The 23,939-nt window shown below is 46.9% G+C and overlaps 1 protein-coding gene across 2 annotated transcripts in view; it reads right to left on the bottom strand.

Annotated features, from left to right (window-relative positions):
• Positions 1–1,383: 1,383 nt before the first annotated feature.
• LOC147026650 (uncharacterized) overlaps positions 1,384–23,939 on the bottom strand; it is a 36,254-nt gene continuing 13,698 nt past the window's right edge. The window contains exons 1-2 of one of the 2 annotated variants that reach the window (XM_085882307.1): positions 3,733–5,140; positions 1,384–3,333 (exon numbers count right to left, since the gene is read on the bottom strand). In XM_085882307.1, the coding sequence (XP_085738433.1) occupies positions 1,384–3,192 (1,809 nt within the window). In that variant the 5' untranslated portion in view covers positions 3,193–3,333; positions 3,733–5,140. Of the gene's footprint in view, positions 3,334–3,732; positions 5,141–23,939 lie in introns of those variants that run through there. The other variant, XM_085882306.1, reaches the window with a different exon arrangement.

Below are 23,939 nucleotides of genomic sequence, written 5' to 3'. Positions count from 1 at the left end.
GGCCAAGGAGCTTACTGCAATTGACGGCGAAGGATGGCGAGACGTCGCGTCGGCGGCCAAATTGGACCTCCCAGGCATGCTTATGATGGAGAAGCACTAAGACAAGGTGCGCTGCTTCAGCCGAAAGAGTCTGGTGTTGGTAATCTCATCAAGGGTGTGGTCACCAAAAATCTTGACCAATGGTTTGTGGTCCGTCACGACTAGCAAGTTGTCACAACCCTGCGTGAAGAAACGGGTTTGTTCCAGACCCCATGCGACGGCAAGTGCTTCCCCTTCAATTGGTGCATATCTCGACTCGGCACCAGAGAGGAAGCGAGAGCCGGCAAGAATGATGCGCCACCCACCCGGGCAGCAGTCCAGTGCTTCCGAGTGGCATCTGCAATGTTTCTGGAGCAAGAAGTATCCGATGCCGTTTGTAGACCAATCAGGCCTGAGGCAGGTCTTCTTGGCCATGTCGAAGATTCTCACTCCTTCCTGGATCGCTGAGATGATGGCAACTTTTGAGGCCTGAAACGCTTCGTCGAGTACAGGGGTCCAGCAAAACTTGTACTTCGGACTGAGGAATGGCTTGAATATGGCCATTATGTCCCTCAGCTGAGCATAGTTGCTCACCTGGTTCACTAAGCCGAACCAGCTGCGAATGTCTGTGGTGGAGTTAGGCGTCGGAAAGTCCCTGATAGCGTCTAGGAACTTTGCCAGAGGTTCGATGGAGGTGTCGGTGATGTGGAAGCCGGCGAACTCCACCTTCCGCTGCGAAAACTGGAACTTGTCCGGATTCAATAACACGCCTGCGTCACCGACAGTCTTCAGAAAGTCTATGGTCCGCCACCAGTGAGACTCCAAGTCCTCATCGTAGTGGGTTGTGTCATCAACACACCTTTCCTTGTGCCCGAAGTCGGAGAAGATTGCGTCGAAGCGGCGGTTGTAGCCATCGCCCGAAGCGAGAAAGCCCTGTGGAGTTCGACAGTAGCGCCATCTGCTGAACGGGGTGATGAACGTCGTCAAGTGATGGTCGGATTCATGAAGAGGGGCGGAATGGTAGCTATTCCAGGTGTCCGTAACGGTCTTCCATGTATTCCCTGGTATTTGACGAGCGAGGTGGAAGGGTGACTCGGTGGCGAACAGTTCCCTCTTGCAGAACCGGTAGAGCAGGGAAAGATCCACTGTCCGGCACGGGGTGTCATCGTGCTTGCGCGTGACTACCATCCTGTGGCACCACGTGGCCGGCTCACCATAGGGGACACGTTCTATGACGCCGAGGGCTTCGTCACGAAGCAGGTCCTCGTATACTTTTTTTCTGCCAGTGTATGGGGATCGGTGCAGCAGTGTGGCACGCACGAGGGACGGCCGCCTCATCCAGGTGTATTTCCACCGGCAGGCCATTTATGACTGGTAGAGGGAGGTGGGGGCACGTGTTAAAGGTGGACAATGAGAAACGGTCAAGCAGCCAATCTCGCATCTTGCTGTTGTTCTCTGGTGTGCAGGGAAGGGAAGAAATGAGGGTCGCTCCGGAGGGGCTTGTCGTCTGGGGCAGCCGCAGTCCTCGTTGCCCTCAGCGCCCGCGCTGCATCCAGCGTTCAGCGCTCTGATCGCACCAATAGAAGATTGAGTCTCGGAGTTGCTGGGCAGCTTGTGAGCGCCACCGATAGTCAGGAAGTTGGGCGGCAAGATCCCGAGGGCAAGGGGGGACTCGTGCGACAGGAAGAGGCAGTGGATGTCGACATAGATCATCGCACGGCGTGACATTACTTTCTCCTGAGGATCGCGGCCCTCAAGGACGCCGAAAAAGGCACCATCGATTTTGATTTTAGACTTGTTGGCGGCTTGCAAGTTGAGCGACACAGGATGAAGATCGTTTCGGGAGAAGCCATGTGCTTGGAACTGGTCGAGGGACCACACGTCAGATTGCGCGCCACTGTCGGTGACCGCATCTACATCGGCGAATGTCGATGAGCGGAAGGGGCGACGGGCACTGGGGGTGGCCCTGTCCATGCTGACGCGCAGCTTGACGGTAGGGTGTTTCATGAACCGAGCACGACGCCACTCGCCTGCCATGAAAATGCGATGCTGTGAGACGACTACTTGGGGATCAGACACCGGCGGGATCCGGCGTCGCCCGCGATAGCATTCAGCTGTGGCGATCGACGAGACTTGGGCGAACGAGTCTTCCTCATATGTGACGGCGTTAGTCCCTGCTGGTTGTGCTGCACTGCGGCGTGTGCCGCTGCGACACTGCCGCTGGGCCAGGTAACACTCTTTGCACCACTTGTGAGCTTTGCGATTCCACCCGCGGGCAGTCTCCAAGAACATGAAGAAGTTTCTGCCGCAGTCTGGGCAAGGCGCTTGCTTGGCCCTGTCGGCAGGTGGCGGCTTCGGAGGAGGTGGTAGATCAGTCGGCGTTGGGCATCGCACGTCCGTAGCTGTGGCGGCCGTGTTGGGTCTGAGGGTGTTGGTGCGCTTGAACGAGGATATAGCCGAGTTGCTTGGAGACGGAAGGGCATTTCTGGCCATTTCTCTACCTTCGAGGAATGCGATGACATCGTTAACGGACTTCAGCTGAATGTCCTCGACGCTGAGAACCTCGCGGCGGATGTCGAGGTCAGCTGTCCCCGCCAGAAGAACATCGCGAATAGTCTCATCGGTGTAATTCACGAGATTTATTTTCCTGCATGCGCATTTATCTGATACGCTAAAACCACAAGTTTCCGCTTTACCACGGACTTTGGCGGCAAAGGCCCGAAAGGGTTCGTCAGGGCTTTGGTGCATGGCGACAAGTTCGGCGCGTTTGACTCCGCGGGACACAGGGATGATGGCCAGGGACTTCATGGCCGCCATGACCTCGTCGACGGGACGTGTTGTGATGATAGGGTTGGCTTTAAGGAGGGCATCACCGAGGGTGTCGCCAGCGCACTGGAAAAGCTGCACCGATGCGGATGCAGCGTCGATCCCAGAGCCGCAGCAGAAGTTGTCCCAACGGCGCTCAAACGAGTTCCAAGTCTCACTCTCAACTCCCATGTTGATGCGCGGCCGCTCCAGCTTTGGGCCCTTATGGCGGGCGGCAGCGTTCGCGTCATTCCCGGTGGTGATCTGATGAGTGAGGTTGTGGTTCGTGAGAAGGGCAACAACGATGGCGTCAGTTCCATCGACAGTCCTGAAACTGCAGTCCGGCATATCACACTCGAGGACCACCATCGTGGAGAATGTTGTCAGAAGCTGCGCGATATGTGATGGGCCGTCTTGACTTGCTAGGCCTCAATATAAAATGCCATTATCATGAAGAAGAACTCTTTTGTCAAGTTGAATATTTTATTGACAATGATAATGGCATTTTATCTGCAACCAAAAAGGAAAATAGACAATATTAGTCTGATTACTTTCACACGATATGGTACACAGGAAAATGCCATGAACTAACAATGAAGATCTCATTTCTGCATTTGCATATTGAACATTACTAACTGGCGATATACAATTGCACTAATGATAATAATAATAATAATACGAACCAACGATAATGTCCAACCATAATGAATGAAATAATAAAGGACAAATGTACAAGACACTAGGACATAGGGCAATGACAATCACTCTTCAATAAGTAAATGTGGATAGATAGCTCCCTTTCCCCTATATCTAATGGGAATTAAATGTACGTGCGCTGTGTTTTTTTTAATAGTTAGGATTTTTACACCCCTTATAACAACAACAACAACAACAACAACACGCCTTCACCTCGCTTCCTCACATCAACGCCATGGCAACGTGCATTCGACCACGTATGTGGGCGGAGAGATGGAATGTTCCCCTCGACCAATGGGAGGCGTGAGACACCCTCGACCAATGGGAGGCGTGAAACACCACAGACATCAACTTTCTCACGAACCCTCGACCAATGGGAGGCGTGAGACACCCTCGACCAATGGGAAGCGTGAGACACCACAGACATCAACTTTCTCACGAACCCTCGACCAATGGGAGGCGTGAGACACCACAGACATCCACTTTCTCACGAACCCTCGACCAATGGGAGGCGTGAGACACCACAGACATCGACTTTCTCACGAACCCTCGACCAATGGGAGGCGTTAGACACCCTCGACCAATGGGAGGCGTGAGACACCACAGACATCAACTTTCTCACGAACCCTCGACCAATGGGAGGCGTGAGACACCCTTGACCAATGGGAGGCGTGAGACACCACAGACATCCACTTTCTCACGAACCCTCGACCAATGGGAGGCGTGAGACACCCTCGACCAATGGGAGGCGTGAGACACCACAGACATCCACTTTCTCACAAACCCTCGACCAATGGGAGGCGTGAGACACCACAGACATCGACTTTCTCATGAACCCTCGACCAATGGGAGGCGTTAGACACCCTCGACCAATGGGAGGCGTGAGACACCACAGACATCCACTTTCTCACGAACCCTCGACCAATGGGAGGCGTGAGACACCACAGACATCCACTTTCTCACGAACCCTCGACCAATGGGAGGCGTGAGACACCACAGACATCGACTTTCTCACGAACCCCGGACCAATGGGAGGCGAGACGTCTCCGTCAGTGATCCCCCCCACGACACCCCATCCCGCAGGAGAAATGCCATATAATAAATGCCAGGACCTTGGAAAAGTCAGTGAAAGTGAGTATGAACATCGGGGTGAACGGCAGGGTGAGCATCAGGGGTGAAGGTCAGTGTGAACGTCAACTTCAGGGTCGGCTTGGCAGTGATCAAGTTCGAGGTGCCGGAGATCGACTCGTCTGGTCTGGTCTGCTTGGCAGTGATCGGGTTCGAGGTGCCGGAGATCGACTCGTCTGGTCTGGTCGGCTTGGCAGTGATCGGGTTCGAGGTGCCGGAGATCGACTTGTCTGGTCTGGTCAGCTTGGCAGTTCCTGGCATCCGACACTTTTCCTCTGTCCCTGGTGCTTGGAGTGGCATCGTGTTGCGGGTTCGAGTCCCGTCGAGCCGGATCGTCGAAGACCACACAAGGTGGACAGGTCCAAGTGCAGGCTCTGGTCTCCAGCTCCCTTTCCTCGAGCTGGAAGATGTCAATAAAGACCATTGGGGTCCACTTCTGTGTGTGTGTGTGTGTGTGTGTGTGTGTGTGTGTGTGTGTGTGTGTGTGTGTGTGTGTGTGTGTGTCTGTGTGTGGGCCCATCTAAAAGTAAAACTGTTAAGTGCCTTGTATATTATTTGCATTTCATTTCTATTAGTCGTGATTGTTATGATGATATGTTAGGTGGTCATATTTTGGACCATTAGCTGTGTGTTAATCAGCTCTCAGGATTCTAACCTTGCTTGTAACTGTGTATTATTCAAACCTTGCTTTAAAATGTTGCTTTAAATGTTTCAGGCTACCAATGTTCCATGCACCCCACTGTTTTTGGACAGAGCCCAGCTGTTCCTGTTTCTTGGAAACTAAGCCCTTATCACCCTTCCTGTTGCTCTGTGGTGGTGTGCCCTTAGTGCGACCTTGGAGAGAACTGTGGAATTGTTCCTTCAGTGTATGCTGCCCACACATTCCTATTCTCAGTGATCACCAAAGCTTTGCCTTTGTTATCAGCAGGTGCTAGTGAAGGAGTGTAGGAAAGTTATTAGTTTGCAAGGCTTGCATATCTGAGAGTTGTGTAGGTGGCTTGGAAACTGTGGTTGCATATCTGAGAATTGACCGATTCAACTTCCCCTAGGACCCGAGGGAGGGGGGAAAGAAGCCCACTGCCACATTTATTTCTTTTATTTCTTTGTTTCTTTATCCCTTAGCGTACACTTTTAGTCCACACCCAGTTTTGCCTTTACACTTTTAGTCCACACCCAGTTTGCTTTGTGTGATTATATATGTGATGGTTTTGAAGCATATTCTTAATGTGATTCAGGGGAGCCTGACTGAAGGGTCACTGAGTCACATTCCGCATGCGTGTGGTCTTCGGAAATAAAACGTGTAATTCGAGGATCCTCATCTGACTCTGTCATCTTACTCGGCCGAGTGGAGAGTCATAACAATTGGCGACGAGGATGGGATTCGACTGATGCTGGCGGTGTGGACGGTGGGACTCCACTTGGTGTACAGCGATCGCAAGGGATCAGCTAAAAGGTACGTGGCGATCGCACGTAGGGCACCTAAAATAGGGAGCCCCAGTTAGGCGAGCGCTGTACACTTGGTGGGTTGCGCCCTGCCGGACGCAGCTCCAGGATCTGCTCGAATCAAGAACTGTAACGGTAAACACATATGAGGTGATTCGAATGCGGTTTGTCTGAAGAGCACAAAGGGGAAGGGCTGTCAGGCAGTGTTTGTAGAGCCGGTAAGGGTCGAGGATAAAGGTATCCGTGTGAAATAAGGAGGAAACAGGTTGGAATCCTGTACCAAGAGAGGGAAGGTTAGAGGCCTTCATTGGGTTTGAGGCTATTAGGCGGCGGGTCGAAAGGGACCTCAGTCCCGGTGTAAAAGGAGAAACGATTTACAGCTATTAGGCGGCTGATTGAAAGGGACCTCAGTCCCGGTGTAAAAGGAGAAACGATTTATAGCTATTAGGCGGTTGATAAGATAAGAACAAAAGAATGGGGAATAAATCTTCAAAGAACGAGAAGATACCAAAAGGAACAACATTGAAAGTTATCAGTGACAAATATGGAATCGATAACGTAAAGGGAATACAGGACTGGGTGAAGTGGACCGCGGGAAGAAAAGATCCCTTTCCGCTGACTGGATCCTTAGATCCAAAGATATTAAACACAGTGAGTAATGCGCTGATAGAGGGCAAAGCAGGAGGCCCGAAACAAAGTGGACCACACTGGAAAGCATTGGCCGCGTGGCTAATGGAGTCGCAAGTCGAGACAGAGCATAGGCGACTCGGACTAGAAGGGACTGTGAACCAACGGAAAATACAAGACGAGGAACGACAAGGGAGACTAAAACAGGCGCTAGACCAGCTAACGGAAGTTAAGACACAGGGAGAGGACAAACAGAAAGAACTAGACCGAGTGTTAGCGCAGCTGACGGAGGTCAAGATGCAGAGTGAGGAGAGACAGGAGAAGTTGAAGCAGGCGTTAGCACAGATAGCAGAAATCAGTGACGACGTGAACCGAAAGACGACAACCCGACTTGGGACAACAAAAGGAATTTACCCTGTCTTAGAAGGGGACAGAGTAAAAGGAGGGACCGACATTCACCAGTTCCCCATGATACAAGCAGCAGGGGGAGATTGGGTTTGGAGATCATGGACCCCACAAGACATTAGGGGAGTAAAAGCTAGCATGGAAGAATGTATAAAGAAAAACCCGAGAAGGGCCATTCAGATATTACACGACCAGATAAAAATGCAGGGGGCAACCAGGACAGACATAGGGTTTATCTGCACTGCTGTCTTGCCCAGTGCGGTTTGGAGCCGGCGTGCGGCAGCCTGGAGTGTAAAAATGGAAGGAGAAACAGATACCACCTTAAACCAACATTACCCGGAGGGAGCCGACCGGGAAGCACAGGCACTGTACAGAGGAAGAGTACAAACCCTGATGGAAGAACTTGCGGCGGAAATGGCCCCAAGGGTAATGGATTGGCAGGCAATACAGGATGTCACACAGAATCCCAAGGAATCACCTGGGGAGTACAAGGCACGACTGTATGAGCAGATCGAACTGCACTCAGGATTTATTAACATCGCACAGACGCCCCTCCATTTCCTGAACACTATGTTCGTAGATGGACTGTGTGACGAAGTAAGGCGAGAGGTGAAAGCGGACATGCCAGGGTGGAAAACGGCTGACGTAGATGCCGTGTTTGAAAGGGCAAGACAGGCTTGGCAGACTCTGAGAGAAGAGGAACGGAGGGGAAAGAAAGATACCAAAGCTCTAGTTGCAAGAAATCTTGAATTGAAAAGCCGTAAATACGAAGAGAGGGAAAGCAGGCCTCGCTGGGAAAATCCAGATTGGGAACCCCGGTATGAAGCCGAACGGGACCAGCGGAGGCCTTGGAACCGAGAGAAGGAGCCGCAAAAACAGGGAGAATGCTTTAACTGCGGTCAATCCGGGCACTGGTTTCGGGACTGCCCGGCACTGCCTAAACAACGAGGCTGGGGCTCGCGGCCACCACAACAGCAAGAGAGACCAACGGCGCCCCCTAGAGAGTATGAGAGGAGAAGGGAGACAGCAGGAAGAAACTATTGACATGAGGACACCGTGGTGGCTCCGCAAAGGGAAACGCGGAATGTAAGGGAATTGACCACGACCTTAAACGTAGAGGGGAGACAAGTAACATTCCTGGTAGATACAGGGGCCACCCGGTCAACACTAAAACAAGGAGAGATAAAGAACCTGCCACTCTCAGGTGAGTCAGTGAGTGTGGTGGGGGTTTCGGGACGGAGAGAGGATATCCCGATTTCGGACAAATTACGAATTGAAGTAGGTCCCCTGTGGGGAGAACATGCATTTTTGGTAGCCAAACACACCCCGATGAATTTGTTAGGAAGAGATTTGTTGTGCAGAATGGGATGTACCATAACATGCAAGCAAGACGGAGTTTTCATAGATGCTCCGCTGGCATTGCAAGAGGAAGTAATGACCCTCATGATGACCGAACTCGGACCGGTAGCCTATTGGTTGCGGGTTGTGTCACAAGAGGGGAGAGATAAACTGACTAGGGATTGGGAAAGTGCGAAAAGATTGCGGGACGTAGAGGAATGGTTGCGTGGCAACGACATTGAATTGAAAGAAGTGGAACTGCCTTTACACTGTACGGTCTATTATGACGAAACAGGGCAGGATTTTGATTACTCGGACAGAGTACATGAAGAGTACGCTACCACACGCACTTTAATGACAACCACTTTGTGGATCGGAAAAGAGGGAGCGGCAATGGAGGTGGAGCTAACTAACGAGGAACGTGAGCTAATGAAGCACAGAGAAGGACTTACCCCGCACGTCTCAATGGCGGTCGGTAAAGGTCATAGTGCCGAAGAACTGGGAAGAATGTTGACCAGGTTGAGATGTGCCTCGGAACCACCAGGGAGGGATAGTGAAACCCAGAGCACTTTACAGGCCAGTCGACGGGGGGATGGATGGAAGGTATGCTTACATGATCAGATTTTGTCATGTATGTTAGAAAGGCATGAGATGAACAGCGAAAGGCCACGCCGCCAGACCAACAGGGAAACGAGAACGGAGGAAAGACTACAGGAAGTACCTGTTGAATTATGGACACGACATCCGAATGACGTGGGCAGAGTGCTAGCCGCAACGCCCGTGTCTATCCAGATAAAGGAGGGGGTACCCCTGCCTCGAGTGGCTCAATACCCGTTGTGCAAAGAGGCAATAGAAGGGATCGCTCCGGTGATAGCATCATTACGCGACCAAGGGGTGATAATACCAACTAAGAGCCAGTGTAACACACCAATCCTGCCGGTGGAGAAGCCCGGAGGAAACAAATGGAGGTTCGTACAAGATCTGCGAGCAGTGAACAAGTGTGTGAAAGCGTCCTTTCCCGTGGTGCCACACCCGGTTACGATACTGTCAGGGGTGCCGTCCACTGCGACGCACTTTTCCGTGGTAGACCTGTGCTCAGCGTTCTTTAGCATACCGCTAGCCAAAGAGTCGCAACACTTGTTTGCCTTCAGCTACGACGGACAACAATACACCTGGACTGTACTTCCGCAGGGGTTCTGCGATAGTCCAACGCTCTTCTCGCAGGCTCTGAAGGAGGACCTGGAGGACATAGAGCTCCCGGAAGGATCAGTCATGATACAATATGTGGACGACCTGTTGGTATGCTCGGACAATCAAACGAAATGTGAAACGGACACTGTAGCGCTGTTAACAGCTCTCGCCCGAAAGGGCCACAAAGTCAGCAAAGACAAATTACAGTTTTCGCAGCCAAGGGTGACGTATTTGGGACATATACTGGAACAGGGGCAGAGGAGCCTCGGAGCTGAACGGGTGGAGACAATCCTAGAGCACCCAAAACCCACTACATTGCGACAATTGCGGCGGTTCTTCGGGATGACGGGGTACTGCCGGCAGTGGATCCCTGATTATGCAGTTAGGGCGCGATCACTGTACGACATGGTAAAGGAGGCAGAGGGGGATAGGATCTCCTGGACGAATGGTGCGAACAAAGACTTTGAAACATTGAAACAGGCCTTGTCAAAAGCACCAGCATTGGGGCTACCGAACTATGATCTTCCCTTCACTCTATTCGTCCATGAAAGAGGAGGGTTCGCCCAAGCGGTGCTGACGCAAGAACACGGAGGAAAGAATAGGCCGATTGCGTACTACAGTAGTCATTTGGACCCGGTCGCCGCCGCCTATCCTGGGTGCTTACGGGCAGTAGCAGCAACGCAATACGCAGTAACCGCAACAGCGACGCTGGTTTTGGGTTCTCCGCTGACCGTGAAGGTACCGCATGATGTGGCGGCGCTGATACGGCAAAATAAGACACAACATATATCAGCGGCACGAGCAGTTCAACATGATTTGGTGCTGTTGCAGGCAACTAATATAACGATCGAAAGATGTTCGCCACTGAACCCGGCCTCCCTAATGCCAGCGGGCGATGAGGGAGAGGCACATGTGTGTGAACGAGTGCTGGTGGAAGAGACAAAGGCTAGACGTGACCTACAGGAAGCCCCGATCGAGAATGCAGAATTGGAACTGTTCGTGGATGGAGCGGCGAGGAAGAACCGATGGGGAAAAACCATCGCTAGCTTTGCAGTATGCACCGCAAGCGCCACCTTGAGGAAACAATTGTTACCAAAGGGATTTTCAGCCCAACAAGCTGAGCTGGAAGCATTGATATGCGGGTGTGAGCTGGGTGCGGGTAAGACATTGAACATATACACAGATTCTAGGTATGCCTGGGGCATCTTACATGACTCTGCTGCCATTTGGGCCTTGCGCGGCTTTAAGACGTCCTCAGGGAAGGTTATCCGACATGGGGACTTGATCAAACGACTGTTACGAGCAGCACAAGAGCCGCAACAGATTGCAGTGATTAAATGCAAAGCTCACACAGGTGGGACAGATGAAGTGTCAAAAGGCAATGAAAGAGCAGATTTAGCGGCAAAAGCAGTGCTCGATGGGGAGGGGGACGACCAGGGCCTTCAGGGGGACGTCATACACGTGGACCTAGGCCAAGGTTTACAACCATTCCTCCTTGTTGAAGCAGATAACTAACCCAGGAGAGAGTGCGTGTCGTTTTTGCCTTCCAGTGCAAGATATGACTCCTGCGCTGGACGAGCTTACACCCGTGCCTTGAGTACTACTTTTGCTACTTGCTTATGTATAATTGTTTAAACAATAGTATTACCACTGCTGCTAACATAGAACAGTATTACATGTTAACATGGTGTGGACTTAGCATTGAATTCATACACTGCAGCTTAAACGGGAGGCATGTGGCAGTGGGTAGGACAAAAGGGAGAAGACAATGGTAACAGAAGCTAACCTGAACCACCAGCAGTTGGGGACTTCTCATTTGGAGAATGTTGATGGCTATCCACGGCATTCGTAAATCCCGTTTGGCAGGCGCGGGGGCCTAGGGGTAGCTGCTACAGGAACCAAATAGGGGTCCACTCGGTTGGTGAGTCTCAGGTGTGGCTGGGTATGGTCAAAATATGACCAAGGAGGGAAACTGTTATGATGATATGTTAGGTGGTCATATTTTGGACCATTAGCTGTGTGTTAATCAGCTCTCAGGATTCTAACCTTGCTTGTAACTGTGTATTATTCAAACCTTGCTTTAAAATGTTGCTTTAAATGTTTCAGGCTACCAATGTTCCATGCACCCCACTGATTTTGGACAGAGCCCAGCTGTTCCTGTTTCTTGGAAACTAAGCCCTTATCACCCTTCCTGTTGCTCTGTGGTGGTGTGCCCTTAGTGCGACCTTGGAGAGAACTGTGGAATTGTTCCTTCAGTGTATGCTGCCCACACATTCCTATTCTCAGTGATCACCAAAGCTTTGCCTTTGTTATCAGCAGGTGCTAGTGAAGGAGTGTAGGAAAGTTATTAGTTTGCAAGGCTTGCATATCTGAGAGTTGTGTAGGTGGCTTGGAAACTGTGGTTGCATATCTGAGAATTGACCGATTCAACTTCCCCTAGGACCCGAGGGAGGGGGGAAAGAAGCCCACTGCCACATTTATTTCTTTTATTTCTTTGTTTCTTTATCCCTTAGCGTACACTTTTAGTCCACACCCAGTTTTGCCTTTACACTTTTAGTCCACACCCAGTTTGCTTTGTGTGATTATATATGTGATGGTTTTGAAGCATATTCTTAATGTGATTCAGGGGAGCCTGACTGAAGGGTCACTGAGTCACATTCCGCATGCGTGTGGTCTTCGGAAATAAAACGTGTAATTCGAGGATCCTCATCTGACTCTGTCATCTTACTCGGCCGAGTGGAGAGTCATAACAGTGATAACTCTGCTTCTTCCGTGCTCCCCTCCTTCCCCACCTATTACACTGGTCAACATGATTTCTCTTGCATGGGGTTTTTCAACGGATTCTAGCTAACTTTTTGGGTGCTGAATCCAAATTTATCATTAGTTTTTGCCTATCACATCAGGTTTTTGAACTATGAAAAATCATTATTTTTGAGAAAACAGCAATTTTACACTCGAAGTTGAAAAACACTGTTGCATTAGAAGATCGATAGATGCAAAAATGTTTACAATGAAAGGTACCTACTTCAATTACAATATTTAATCATTCATTAACATATAATCCATGCTTGCTTGCACATATTTTTACACATTTTCTCGATATTTTTAATGTATGAAAAGTTTACAAATTTCACTAAACTAAGTTAAATATATAGGTGGAAAAAGTTCCCCTTAACATCACTTAAATACAAGGCATCACTCAAGCTCAAAGCATTTTTCTGAGTTTTGTAACTTTTCACGACATTCAGAATGCAGCAATAAATGCAAAAATATGCGAATATAACAAAATAAGTACCGGTACTTGAAAACGTAAGTATCCAAAAGCACAGGTGTAATCGTATTACAACATAGTAAACCTCCTCTTTGTGGACAATCTCTTATGTACAGCATCTGGGACATCCCTCATCAAACTTCAGCAGTAATCTGCCATCATATTTGAGTCCCAACGACCTTGATAACGTTCTTCCATCACTTTAATGTCTTGATGGAAACGTTCACCCTGTTCCTCGCTTACATCTCCAAGGTTATCTGGAAACTCGCTCAGGTGCAAGTAGTGCACCTTTATGCTCATTCTGCACCCCAGCGCTCGCAGACTAAGGAGCATCTCCTCCACAATCTCTCGGTAGTTGTCATCTTTATTGTTCCCAAGAAAATTCTGCACACCACATTATTGAATGCATTCCACGCTCGAGCTTCGACAGCGGTCATCGTCGTAACGAAGTGTGGGTCGTTGAGTAATGTTCTGATCTGAGGTCTGTCGAATATCCCTACTTTTTTCTTCTCGTCGCTAAGACTCGGAAAGTTTGAACATATGTAGCCAAAGCAGTCTCCAGTGTGATCAAGAGCTTTAACAAACTGCTTCATCAGACCGAGTTTGATGTGCAATGGTGGAAGGATGATATTTTACTGATCAACCAGTGGTTCATTAATGATGTTCTTGTCACCAGGTATCAAACTATTCCTTGATGGCCATTCCTTTCTCACCCAGTGCTCCTCCTTAGCCCTACTGTCCCAGTAGCATAGGAAACAAGGGTATTTGGTGTAACCTCCTTGTTGCCCCAAAACGAAGTTCACCATTTTCAAATCCACACAGATCAACCATTCATGATCGTGGTACTTCAATCGTTCAAGTACAACCTTGATGTTTGCATACTTCTCCTTCAGGGTCACTGAGTGTCCTATTGGGATGGATCCATAGATGTTCCCATTGTGAAGTAAAACACATTTCAAACTTCTTTTCAAACTGTCAATAAAGAGTCTCCACTTACTTCAATGATATGCAGGCAATCCCATAGCGAAGAAGCCCTTCAACATCATTGCAGTATACAAGTTGATCATCAGAGTGGAAGTACTTCCTCAGTTCTGCCTCTCTGTTGCGATAAAATGAGACACTTGTGCCAGGTTTGAGAAGGTTTTTCTCTTGCAGTCTGGAAGCCAACAACTCTGCAGATTGTTTTGGCGAATTCAAATCTCGGATCAGATCATTCAATTCAGGCTGACTATACAGAGAAGGTTGATCAAGAAACGAATCCAATGGCTTGTACTCTGCATCTGCTTCTTCATCATCATCATCGGATAAAGATGTGGATGAAATAAGTGCTTCCTCATCAATCTCTGCGAGCTCGGTAAAAACAGGTACAGGCATTTCGTCACAATGAGGAACTGGCCGTATAGCAGAGGGTATGCTAGGGTATTTCATGTATTGCTTGTTTTTCTTATTGAATCCTTTGACATTTACAAGGCAGAAGTAGCAGTCATCTAGGTGTTTTTTTGGTTCTCTCCAAACCATCGTCACACCAAACTTGAGCTTAGCATTCTTTCCTTGAGACCATGATCTCAGAGTTTCGACACAAGTCATGCATACTTTATGAGGGGCCCAGTTTTTGTCCTGGTCTCCAAGCGGTACTTTAAAGTAGGCACGGTACACTCTCTTGACGAATGTAGTGATGTTGCGTCTTTGAGGTGCTAAAGTGAAGCATCCACAGATATAGCAGAAGATATCTGGGTCGTGACAGCACTTTCATCTCTTTGAAAGTGCAGACATAGCTAGCTTACAGTGTAAGGTACCAGGTACCGGTATAAACAAGCCCACTGAGTCAGCTGTGCCCAACCACTGAGAATCGCGTAATACAGTAATGCTCACGACTCGCGAGATTAGGTAGAGTCTTAACAGCAGATTAGGTAGTCTTCACAGCTGCAAATCACAAATATGTCATAGACGTAAACTACTGATGCATACGTTGATTCTTTTAAGAGAATCAGACAATAACTCCACTTTGCTCATGGCAGGCTCTTTACCATAGGGGCTGTTTACAGCTACGGGTACTCGGAATAATCAAGCTTTTGCTGTTTTATCCCCACCAAGATTGCCAGACTGGATGGCCAACTTTTGTAAAAATCCATGAATATGGAGCATACAGATAGCACAAACACTTGATGTGATAGAGCAAATGTGAGCTCAGATTTGGATTCAGCAGCCCAAAATTAGCCAAAAACAGTTTCCAAAGTCCATGCAAGAAAAAAAAAAACTATTTTGTAGACCAGTGTTATAAATAAACCCATGTGTTGAATGTATCAGTTCGTTTTTGTGTTTCTTTTATTGGTTTAACATGCTGCGTTTTGGGAATTAGCCAGGCTGTTGCCGCTGTAAAAGGGACATTTGGACCGACGAAAACTCGGTGACCATCTGCTCGGGTCGCACACGGTTCGAGTACGCTCGAGACTCGTTCCGTACGAGAATCGTCGAGGGTGAATTTCCCCGATAGTTGGACGCCATGAGTACTTAGGTAAATTGGAGTTAGACAAGTGGACCCTACCTCACACCGTCAAAATATTGGCAAACCGGTCCGATAAGGGACCCGTCAGATCCAGAGTTATCTGGGGTGACGACCTATACATTCCGGGTGATCGCGGAGTCGACCCTGCAGCTCCATCTATTGGTCGTGCTCGCGGCCAATACCCGGCCCCGCAACAATACCCCTTTCTCCTGTACATGATTAAGCTGTTGGTGACACTGTATTGGCAAGGTAAACTTGTGGTTATACGCGAGTTGTGCTGGTTAAGCTGTTGCATTGGATTGTGACTGTAAGCAGAACAAGTCTGAAGACAACGATGGTTCACGAGCGGTATTTGACGATGTAGATTGTTTCAGAAGTGAAGGATGAGACAATGTGATAATGTTTGACCAAGTTATAAAAATGATCAACATGATGTGGTATGAGTGACAGGTTATTAGCTGCAAAATGTCGAAAACCCGGTTTCGTTCAACAACTTTCAAAATTTGACCTTTGCATAACCTTTAAAGGTCACAAAACAATGTTGTGGACATTAAAATAAGGAAACAGTATACGTGCTATAGCTTATTGGAGTTAGTTCGTCGAAGAAGGTCGAAAACCCGGTTCGATTCCCACAATTTTGAAAATTTGACCTTTGTGAACTTTAAAGGTCAAAGGTCAAGGATTATGATCTTTGGTGCAAAACTTCCTCTGGAACATTCCAGGAACAATATAACGTCATATAGGCTATACGGCATTTCACACTCCTCAGATTATCCATACTTTGATGAAATCAGCGTAAAAACAAACTTGAAGGGGGCGCCACGGGCAAGGTGTTCGAGATAGAGCAAAATGGTTTCAAGACTTTAAGTGGGGAATGACCTCAAGATTATGCATAAAAAATATTGTCATCCGAGCTCTCAAAGTTTGGGCGGTCGTATGATTTTTATGTCAAAATTCAAAATTTTCGAAGTTCGTGACCTTGAGACCTTGACCTTGGGACGAAAATGAAAAATCGAGCTCCGTGGGGCTATGCAGGTGCCATTGGGCTAACCAAATACCGAAACTCCTGCCAGATTCGACAAACCCCTCGGAGAAGATGGATTTTTATGTCAAAACTGCAATTTTCTAAGTTCGTGACCTTGTGACCTTGACCTTGGGACGAAAATGAAAAATCAAGCTCCGTGGGGCTATGCAGGTGCCATTGGGCTAACCAAACACCAAAACCCCTGCCAGATTCGACAAACCCCCGAGGAGAAGATGCAAATTGAAATCGGCTACCCCCTAAAAACACAATTCGCAATTTTCTAAGTTCGTGGCCTTGTGACCTTGACCTTGGGACGAAAATGAAAAATCGAGCTCTGTGCGGCTATGCAGGTGCCATTGGGCTAACCAAATACCGAAACCCCTGCCAGATTCGAGAAACCCCTCGGAGAAGAATTTTTATGTCAAAATTCGCAATTTTCTAAGTTCGTGACCTTGTGACCTTGACCTTGTGACGAAAATGAAAATCGAGCTCCGTACGGCTATGCAGGTGCCATTGGGCTAACCAAATACCGAAACCCCTGTCAGATTCGACAAACCCCCTCGGAGAACATGCAAATTGAAATCGGCTACCCCCTAAAAACATGTTTTTTGGGCGTGGCTCTGCCCATAATGGGCGCACCACGCCCATTTTCAGGAAAACACAACTAGATCATGATATAAACCTCCCACCAAAATTTTATCAGGATCGGATCAAAACCCACGGAGCTATGCTCAGGACAGACAGACAGACATACAGACAGACAGACACACAACAATAACGAATATAGTGGTCACTTATTTTTTTCTTGAAAATATTTTTTCGTGAACCAATAGCACGGAGTGTGGTGACCAAGTAGCCGTAAGTGTAATAAACGTAGCTGATCTAATTCATCGTTGTCTGTTTCTCTTTAAGTAGAGAGCCCACACGTAACTCGGTTACATTTCATGGTGTCAGAAGTGGGATAATTAACAGACCATGTTTGTTATTTGAGATAGCAGAATTAGAGTTAGAGGACAGTGGTTGAACCCAAGATGGCTGATGAGAAGATTCTGGAGCTGAAAACACAACTTCAAGAGCTTCGGATGTGGAAAGACAGTATGGTTCTGCCACTGCCAGTACAGCAGGCTCCATCTCCAATAATTATTAATGTCAAGGTACCTTCCAGTCAGAAATTAAGATTGTTTTCTGGTAAAGCAGATGAAAGTGTATCTGATTGGGTCGAAGACGCAAGAGGAGTCATTCTTGGCATGGAATCTGGTGATGCCGTCAGGTTTCTTTTGTGTAATTTTGAAGGAGTTGCAAGTGAAGCAGTTAAGTTTCAGTTCCTTCCTGTATGCAATAACCTGGAGGAGATTCTAAAGGCTTTAGAGGAAGTTTTTGGTGAACGCTTAAATGCTGTACGGTTACAGCGACGTCTGTATGCACGACAACAAGAGGATCGGGAAACTGTTCGGGATTTTTTTTCAGGATAATGATGGCGTTGATGGAACGGCTGGGTAAGAAAGATTCAAGACTTAATAGAGACTGGGACCAGGAACTATGTGAATTGTTTTCCGAGAATGTGCGTGACAAATTTCTCCGTTGAGAGCTGAGAAAACTCTCCGAGACCAGCCAGATGTCACTTTTTCTGAATTAAGAAGGAATGCCATTTAGTTGGAGGAGGAGCTCCTCAAGCAGCTGTTAACTATGTGGAAGGTGAATGCACTGCAGTTAATACAGAACTTTCCCACAGTGAAAATTTCAGTCAGCCTTCTAGACAAATAGGCACATTTGACAGCAGGGGACAGGGTAATAAAGCAAGTGTGTGTGTGTGTGTGTGTGTGTGTGTGTGTGTGTGTGTGTGTGTGTGTGTGTGTGTGTGTGTGTGTGTGTGTGTGTGTGTGTGTGTGTGTGTGTGTGTGTGTGTGTGTGTGTGTGAATCATAGAAAAAGAAAAAAAAACAGGGCTGGCCTGATCTCCACAAACTTTTGCAGACGTGTTGGTAGTACCCAGGGTCAGGTCATAGGTACAAGGAAACCCTTCACCCACATCCCCCCCCCACCCACACACCTAATTATGGTGGAGGGAGATGACGTATAAGTTTCTCCTGTACACATACCACAGTACAAGTGGGTTACCGTTCTCTGCTGCAGACAGAAGGGATTATTAGCCACGGCACAAAATACATTTGCCCCCCCCTCCATCTCATCCTCCCCCCACACCACCCCCCCATGCTGCTCCCGAAAGGAGCGTGTGTTTCTAGTACCACAAATTTAAGAGTGCTTCAAGATGAAAAACATTCACTGGCGAAGTGAGAAAGAAGCAAAAGTGTAAATAAAAGTACGATGAGAAAGAAGTCAGAAAACAAATAAAGAGGAGAGAATAAGAAAAGCAGAATGAAGATCGAAGAAAGGTCAGAAAAGATAAATATTTTTAATATTTTAAACCCCCCCAAAAAACCACCCCACTGCACATCATGATTAACATGAGTGGATGAACCATTCACCATAATGGCGTCGACCCTACAGGTACCAGGTACCTACACTCACCTCGAAGCATTCTCGCCTGGGTCTCAGTCCAGCTATAAACTGTAATCCTGGTGGGTCGTTCATGGGCAAGGTGATTCATCAACGTGTGTTCAATCCCTCGGATGGACGTTAAACGGCTGCTCCGTCTGTCAATAGTAGATGGTCGACGTTAAAGATCCCACGGTGTCCTTCGCGAAGAGTAGGTGAGCTATCGCCGGCACCCTGAACAAATTTCAAATTCCTGCTCTAACCTAAGTCGAACGTCAGGCCTGCCAGCCGGTTCGTGAAAGACTTAGACGAAAAAGACGGAGAAGAAGAATTCAAATGGGAGAAACCCTTAACAGACATGAATGAACAGTCCAGGGAGACATCGACAGAGACCACATGTGCATTTGCCAGTTAGAAGCAATCTTGCGTTCACCTCGGTGTTCATTTCATCCATGTCTGTCCTGATGGGTCTTGCTAGCTCCTTCTCAACAAGTTGATCGCTGCAAAGGGCAAAAATAAGCTCAAATGAGCTAAGATCCTCGTCCGCTTAATGATGACGTCATAAAAACGAATATGACGTCATTGTGATGTTTCAGGTTTGCGATAAATTATCTGTGCTAAAGCCCGGCTTGATTCCCGCAAACAAAATTCAAACGGCTTGCCTAGTTTCGGAGATAATGGTAGAGGCGATTTCCATTAGCGGCGATATTATGACGTCAACTTATTTTCTAGGAAGAATTTCCAAAATCGGAGATGGTTTCTGCCTGCATGTGGGCTTTCTGCATATACATGGCAAGTTTCACGAAGATCCGATAAAAACTCTGGGTTGTGGAACAAAAATTGTCAAAAAATTGATATGACGTCATAGTGATGTATCATATGTGTGCGGTAATTAATCTCTGCTGATGCCCTGTTCGATTCCCGCAAACAGAATTCAAAAAGCTTTCCTAGTTTCGGAGATAATTTTTTAGGCGATTTCCATTAGCGGAGATATTTTGACGTCATAACTTATTTTTCTCGGAGGAATTTTCAAAATCGGAGACTGTTACTGTCTGCGCAGGGAATTTCTACATATACATGCCAAGTTTCAGGAAGTTTCGATGAAAACTGTAGGCTGTGAAACAAAAAAGTCCACAAGAAGAGGCAGAATAACAACAACGTGAGTAAGACTTAGAGATCCTCCACGAGGATGTAACAAATCACACGAAGTAATTATGTTGAGGAACAAAGTTTGGAAGCAATCCAATTTAAAGAGCAGTTAAAAATCCGAAGCACAGACTTTTTCCTGCACCATTTTCACTTCAAACATTTATCTTGCATAATGATTGTCCCGGGTGACCTTGACTCCCACGTAATGAAGGCCTACATGTGACAGGTAGACCTTGCCAAACCGTCAGCACGCACACACTCGGGGGTGGCAAGCCGTGGGACCGTGTGTCCGACAACCAGAGCACTGAAACACAGCGCTGTTCAGAAAAGGCGCGAGTTCAAACACAGCCCCTGGACTCCTGGTGCTGAAGCCAAGTTGCTTGTACGAGATGCCACGTGACTGTATGCACACGTGTGTATTTACCGAGTAACATCTGTAACTAATGACATTGATAATCACGGTATAATGACCATGATCGAGTAAATGGATCATGTTTGATGTCCCCATTTACAGGTTCCTACCAGGAGTTCGAAGGGGACACCGATTTAGTCTCACGCACGACGGAATGTTTGATCCCATATACACATGCTCTGAACATGCCTCTTCCCTTCGCTCTCGTGTGTGTGTGTGTGTGTGTGTGTGTGTGTGTGTGTGTGTGTGTGTGTGTGTGTGTGTGTGTTTTCCTGTGTTGCCAGATAGGCATCTTTTCCAAAACTCCTTTGAATATCCATTCTCTCCCCACAACCTCCCCTCCCTCCTGTTTTTCTGCTCGTTGCCATCGCCAGAGCCCTGATACGAGGAGAGGGTATTGATTACGTTTGGGTCCTTTTGCTTGTTACTTGCAAAATCGAAGATTTTTCAAGTATTATTGATTCGTTGATTTTGTTAGTCTGTCTGGTTGTTTATCAATCGCCCACAGGTCACAATTCTAAACCGATCATCATGAAACTTCACCAAGTTGTAGATGTAGTCTCAACTGAGAAGCTTATTGATTTTGAGGTCAAAGGTCATCTTGAGGTCAAATTGCTAAAATCGTCATTTTTCATCCGATTGACTTGAAATTTGAACAAGATTTGCATATTGCGTCACTGAATTGGGGAACAAACTATTTTTTGAGGTCAAAGGTCAACTCAAGATCATTCTTCTAAAATCATCAATTTTTATCCCAAAAATCGTCAATTTTCACCCAATTGACATAAAAGTTTAACGGCATTTGCATAGTCCATCATTAAATTGGGAAAGCAACTATTTTTTGAGGTCAAAAGGTCAAAGGTCAACTCGAGGGCAAACTTCTAAAATCATCAATTTCAATCTGAAAAATAATCAATTTTCATCCGATTGACCTGAGCTTTGATTAAGATTGTCAATTTTAAACTTAATGAAATGGACAATTTGATGTATCCATGGCAACCTTTGGAGAGGGGGATGGATTTTGCAATTATCGTGCTCTGCATGACATATTTTTCTTGTTTGTTTGTTTGTCTGTTTTTCATGTTAATCACCTACAGATCACAATTTCAAACTGATCTTCACAAAACTTCACCACATGGTAGAGTTTGTCAGAAGCAGGAAGTCTATTGTTGAAGTCAAAAGGTCAACAAAAACCAAAGGTCAACAAATTAATCAGATCAGAATCTAACAAATCAGATTTCTAAAATCCTCAATTTTCATCCAATTGACTAGAAATTTGAACAGGATTTGCACATCAGCTTCCAGAATTCAACCACCAATTATTTGTGAGGTCATCATCGGTTAAAAGGTCAACATAGGCCAAAAGTCAATAAATTAGGTGAGATTTCTAAAATCCTCGATTTTCATCCGACTGACTTGAAATTTGAAGAGGATTTATATTTCCGGTCACTGAATTCAACCACCAATTATTTTTGAGGTCAACATCGACCAAAAGGTCAACATAAACCAAAGGTCAACAACCAACCTGGAATTTCTAAAATCCTCAATTTTCATTCCATTGACTTTAAATTTGAAGAGGATTTGCACATCAGGTTACTGAAGTCAACCACTAATTATTTTGAGGTCAACATCGGCCCAAAGTCAACAACTAAGGTGGGATTTCTAAAATCGTCAATTTTCATCCGACTGACTTGAAATTTGAAGAGGATTTATATTTCCGGTCACTGAATTCAACTCGCCAATTATTTTGAGGTCAACATAGAGCAAAGGTCAACATAGGCCAAAGGGCAACAACTAAGATGGGATTTTTAAAATCCTCAATTTTCATCCAATTGATTTGAAATTCGAAGAGGATTTGCATATCAGGTCACTGAATTCAACCACCAATTATTTTTGAGGTCAACATAGGCCAAAAGGTCAACATAGGCCAAATTTCTCATATTGTCAGTTTTCATCTGATTGACTTGAGATTTGAAGAGGATTTGCATATTTGGTCATTGAATTCAACCTTCAAATATTTTTGTGGTCAAATTTGCTTGTTTGTTTGTCCACACAAAATGTGAGTATGTGTATTAATTACATTAGACCCCGAAGACCCTTTATGGCTCTTAACACCCTTTCCAAACCTTTATAACCCTGAGACCCATTAAGATGATGAAGACCATAAGGACCATGAAGGCCCACAAAGACCATAATGCCCTTGAAATTATTAGGACCCCAAAGACCCTTCAAGACCCCTCTGACCTTCTATAACCCTAAGACCATTTCAGACCCCAAAGACCCTTTCAAACTCGAAGACCCTTTATAACCCTAAAACCGTTAAAGACCCAAATGACTCAAAAGACCCAGAGGATCCAAAAGACGCCAAAGACCTTTAAAGATCCGGAAGACCCAAAAGACCCCCAAAACGCAAAACTCCCTTAAAGACCTCGAAGACCCTAAAAATTACCAAAGACCCCAACAACACCAAAGTCTCTAAAAGACCCTGAAGACCCAAAAGACATGGAGGACGCAAAAGACCCTTAAAGTCTCCAAAGACCCAGAGGACCCATAAGACCCTGACCCAAAAGACCCAGAAGTTAAAAAGACCCTGAGGACCCAAATCACCCCAAAGAGCCTTTAAGACCCCTAAGGCCCTTTAGACACCAAAGACCTTTTAGACAAAAAAGATCCAAAAGTTGCCAAGGACCCAAAAGACACAGATGACCCCAAATTCACAGAGGATCCAAAAGACCCTGAAGACCCAAAACACCCAAAAGACCATGAAGACTCAAATGACCCCAAAGACCCTAATGACACAAAAGTCTCAGATGACCAAAAAGACTCACCGAGACCCCTTTTACCTTTAAGACCCTTTCAACACTTTTGCCAAATAATAATGAGCCCACCATCAAATGATAACCATTGACTCACGGCTTTTTTTAATTGTTTTTTTGTTCTTGGAGTAGTAGTAGTAGTAGTGGTAGTAGTAGTAGTAGTGGCAGTAGTAGTAGTAGTAGTTGTGGTAGTAGTAGTAGTAGTGCAGCCCCCAACAGTTCTCTCAAACAAGCCCGCAGCACGGAGACAGCCAATCGATCTCCGAAGAGCGACCCAGCGATCCCCCACATCCAGGATGGTGTACCCCCGCCTTCACGAAGTCAGGGCCAGGACAGAGTTAGAGAGAGAAAAGACAAGAGGGAAAGGATCGGTCCATGGAGACCGATCGGCATTCTGATCGTGACCGCGCTGCCCAGACGAATCCGGGCAGCAGGGTAGAATGGGGGGAGATTTGGCCCCCCGACACAACCACCGCGAAGAAGTGCCCCGATAGATGCTTCATGGTTTTGTTGATATCAAAGGTGGCCTTTCGACATAGTATGTGCAGACCTTCACTTGTCCAAAGATAAAGGATTTGATACTCAATGACCAAAATCAACACTTCTCTGAACAAC

Source organism: Eptatretus burgeri, chromosome 5 (genome assembly GCF_056783735.1).
Source record: "Eptatretus burgeri isolate ZD-2024b chromosome 5, Ebu_testis_v1, whole genome shotgun sequence".
Taxonomy (NCBI): domain Eukaryota; kingdom Metazoa; phylum Chordata; class Myxini; order Myxiniformes; family Myxinidae; genus Eptatretus; species Eptatretus burgeri.
This window is presented reverse-complemented; position numbering and strand designations above follow the sequence as displayed.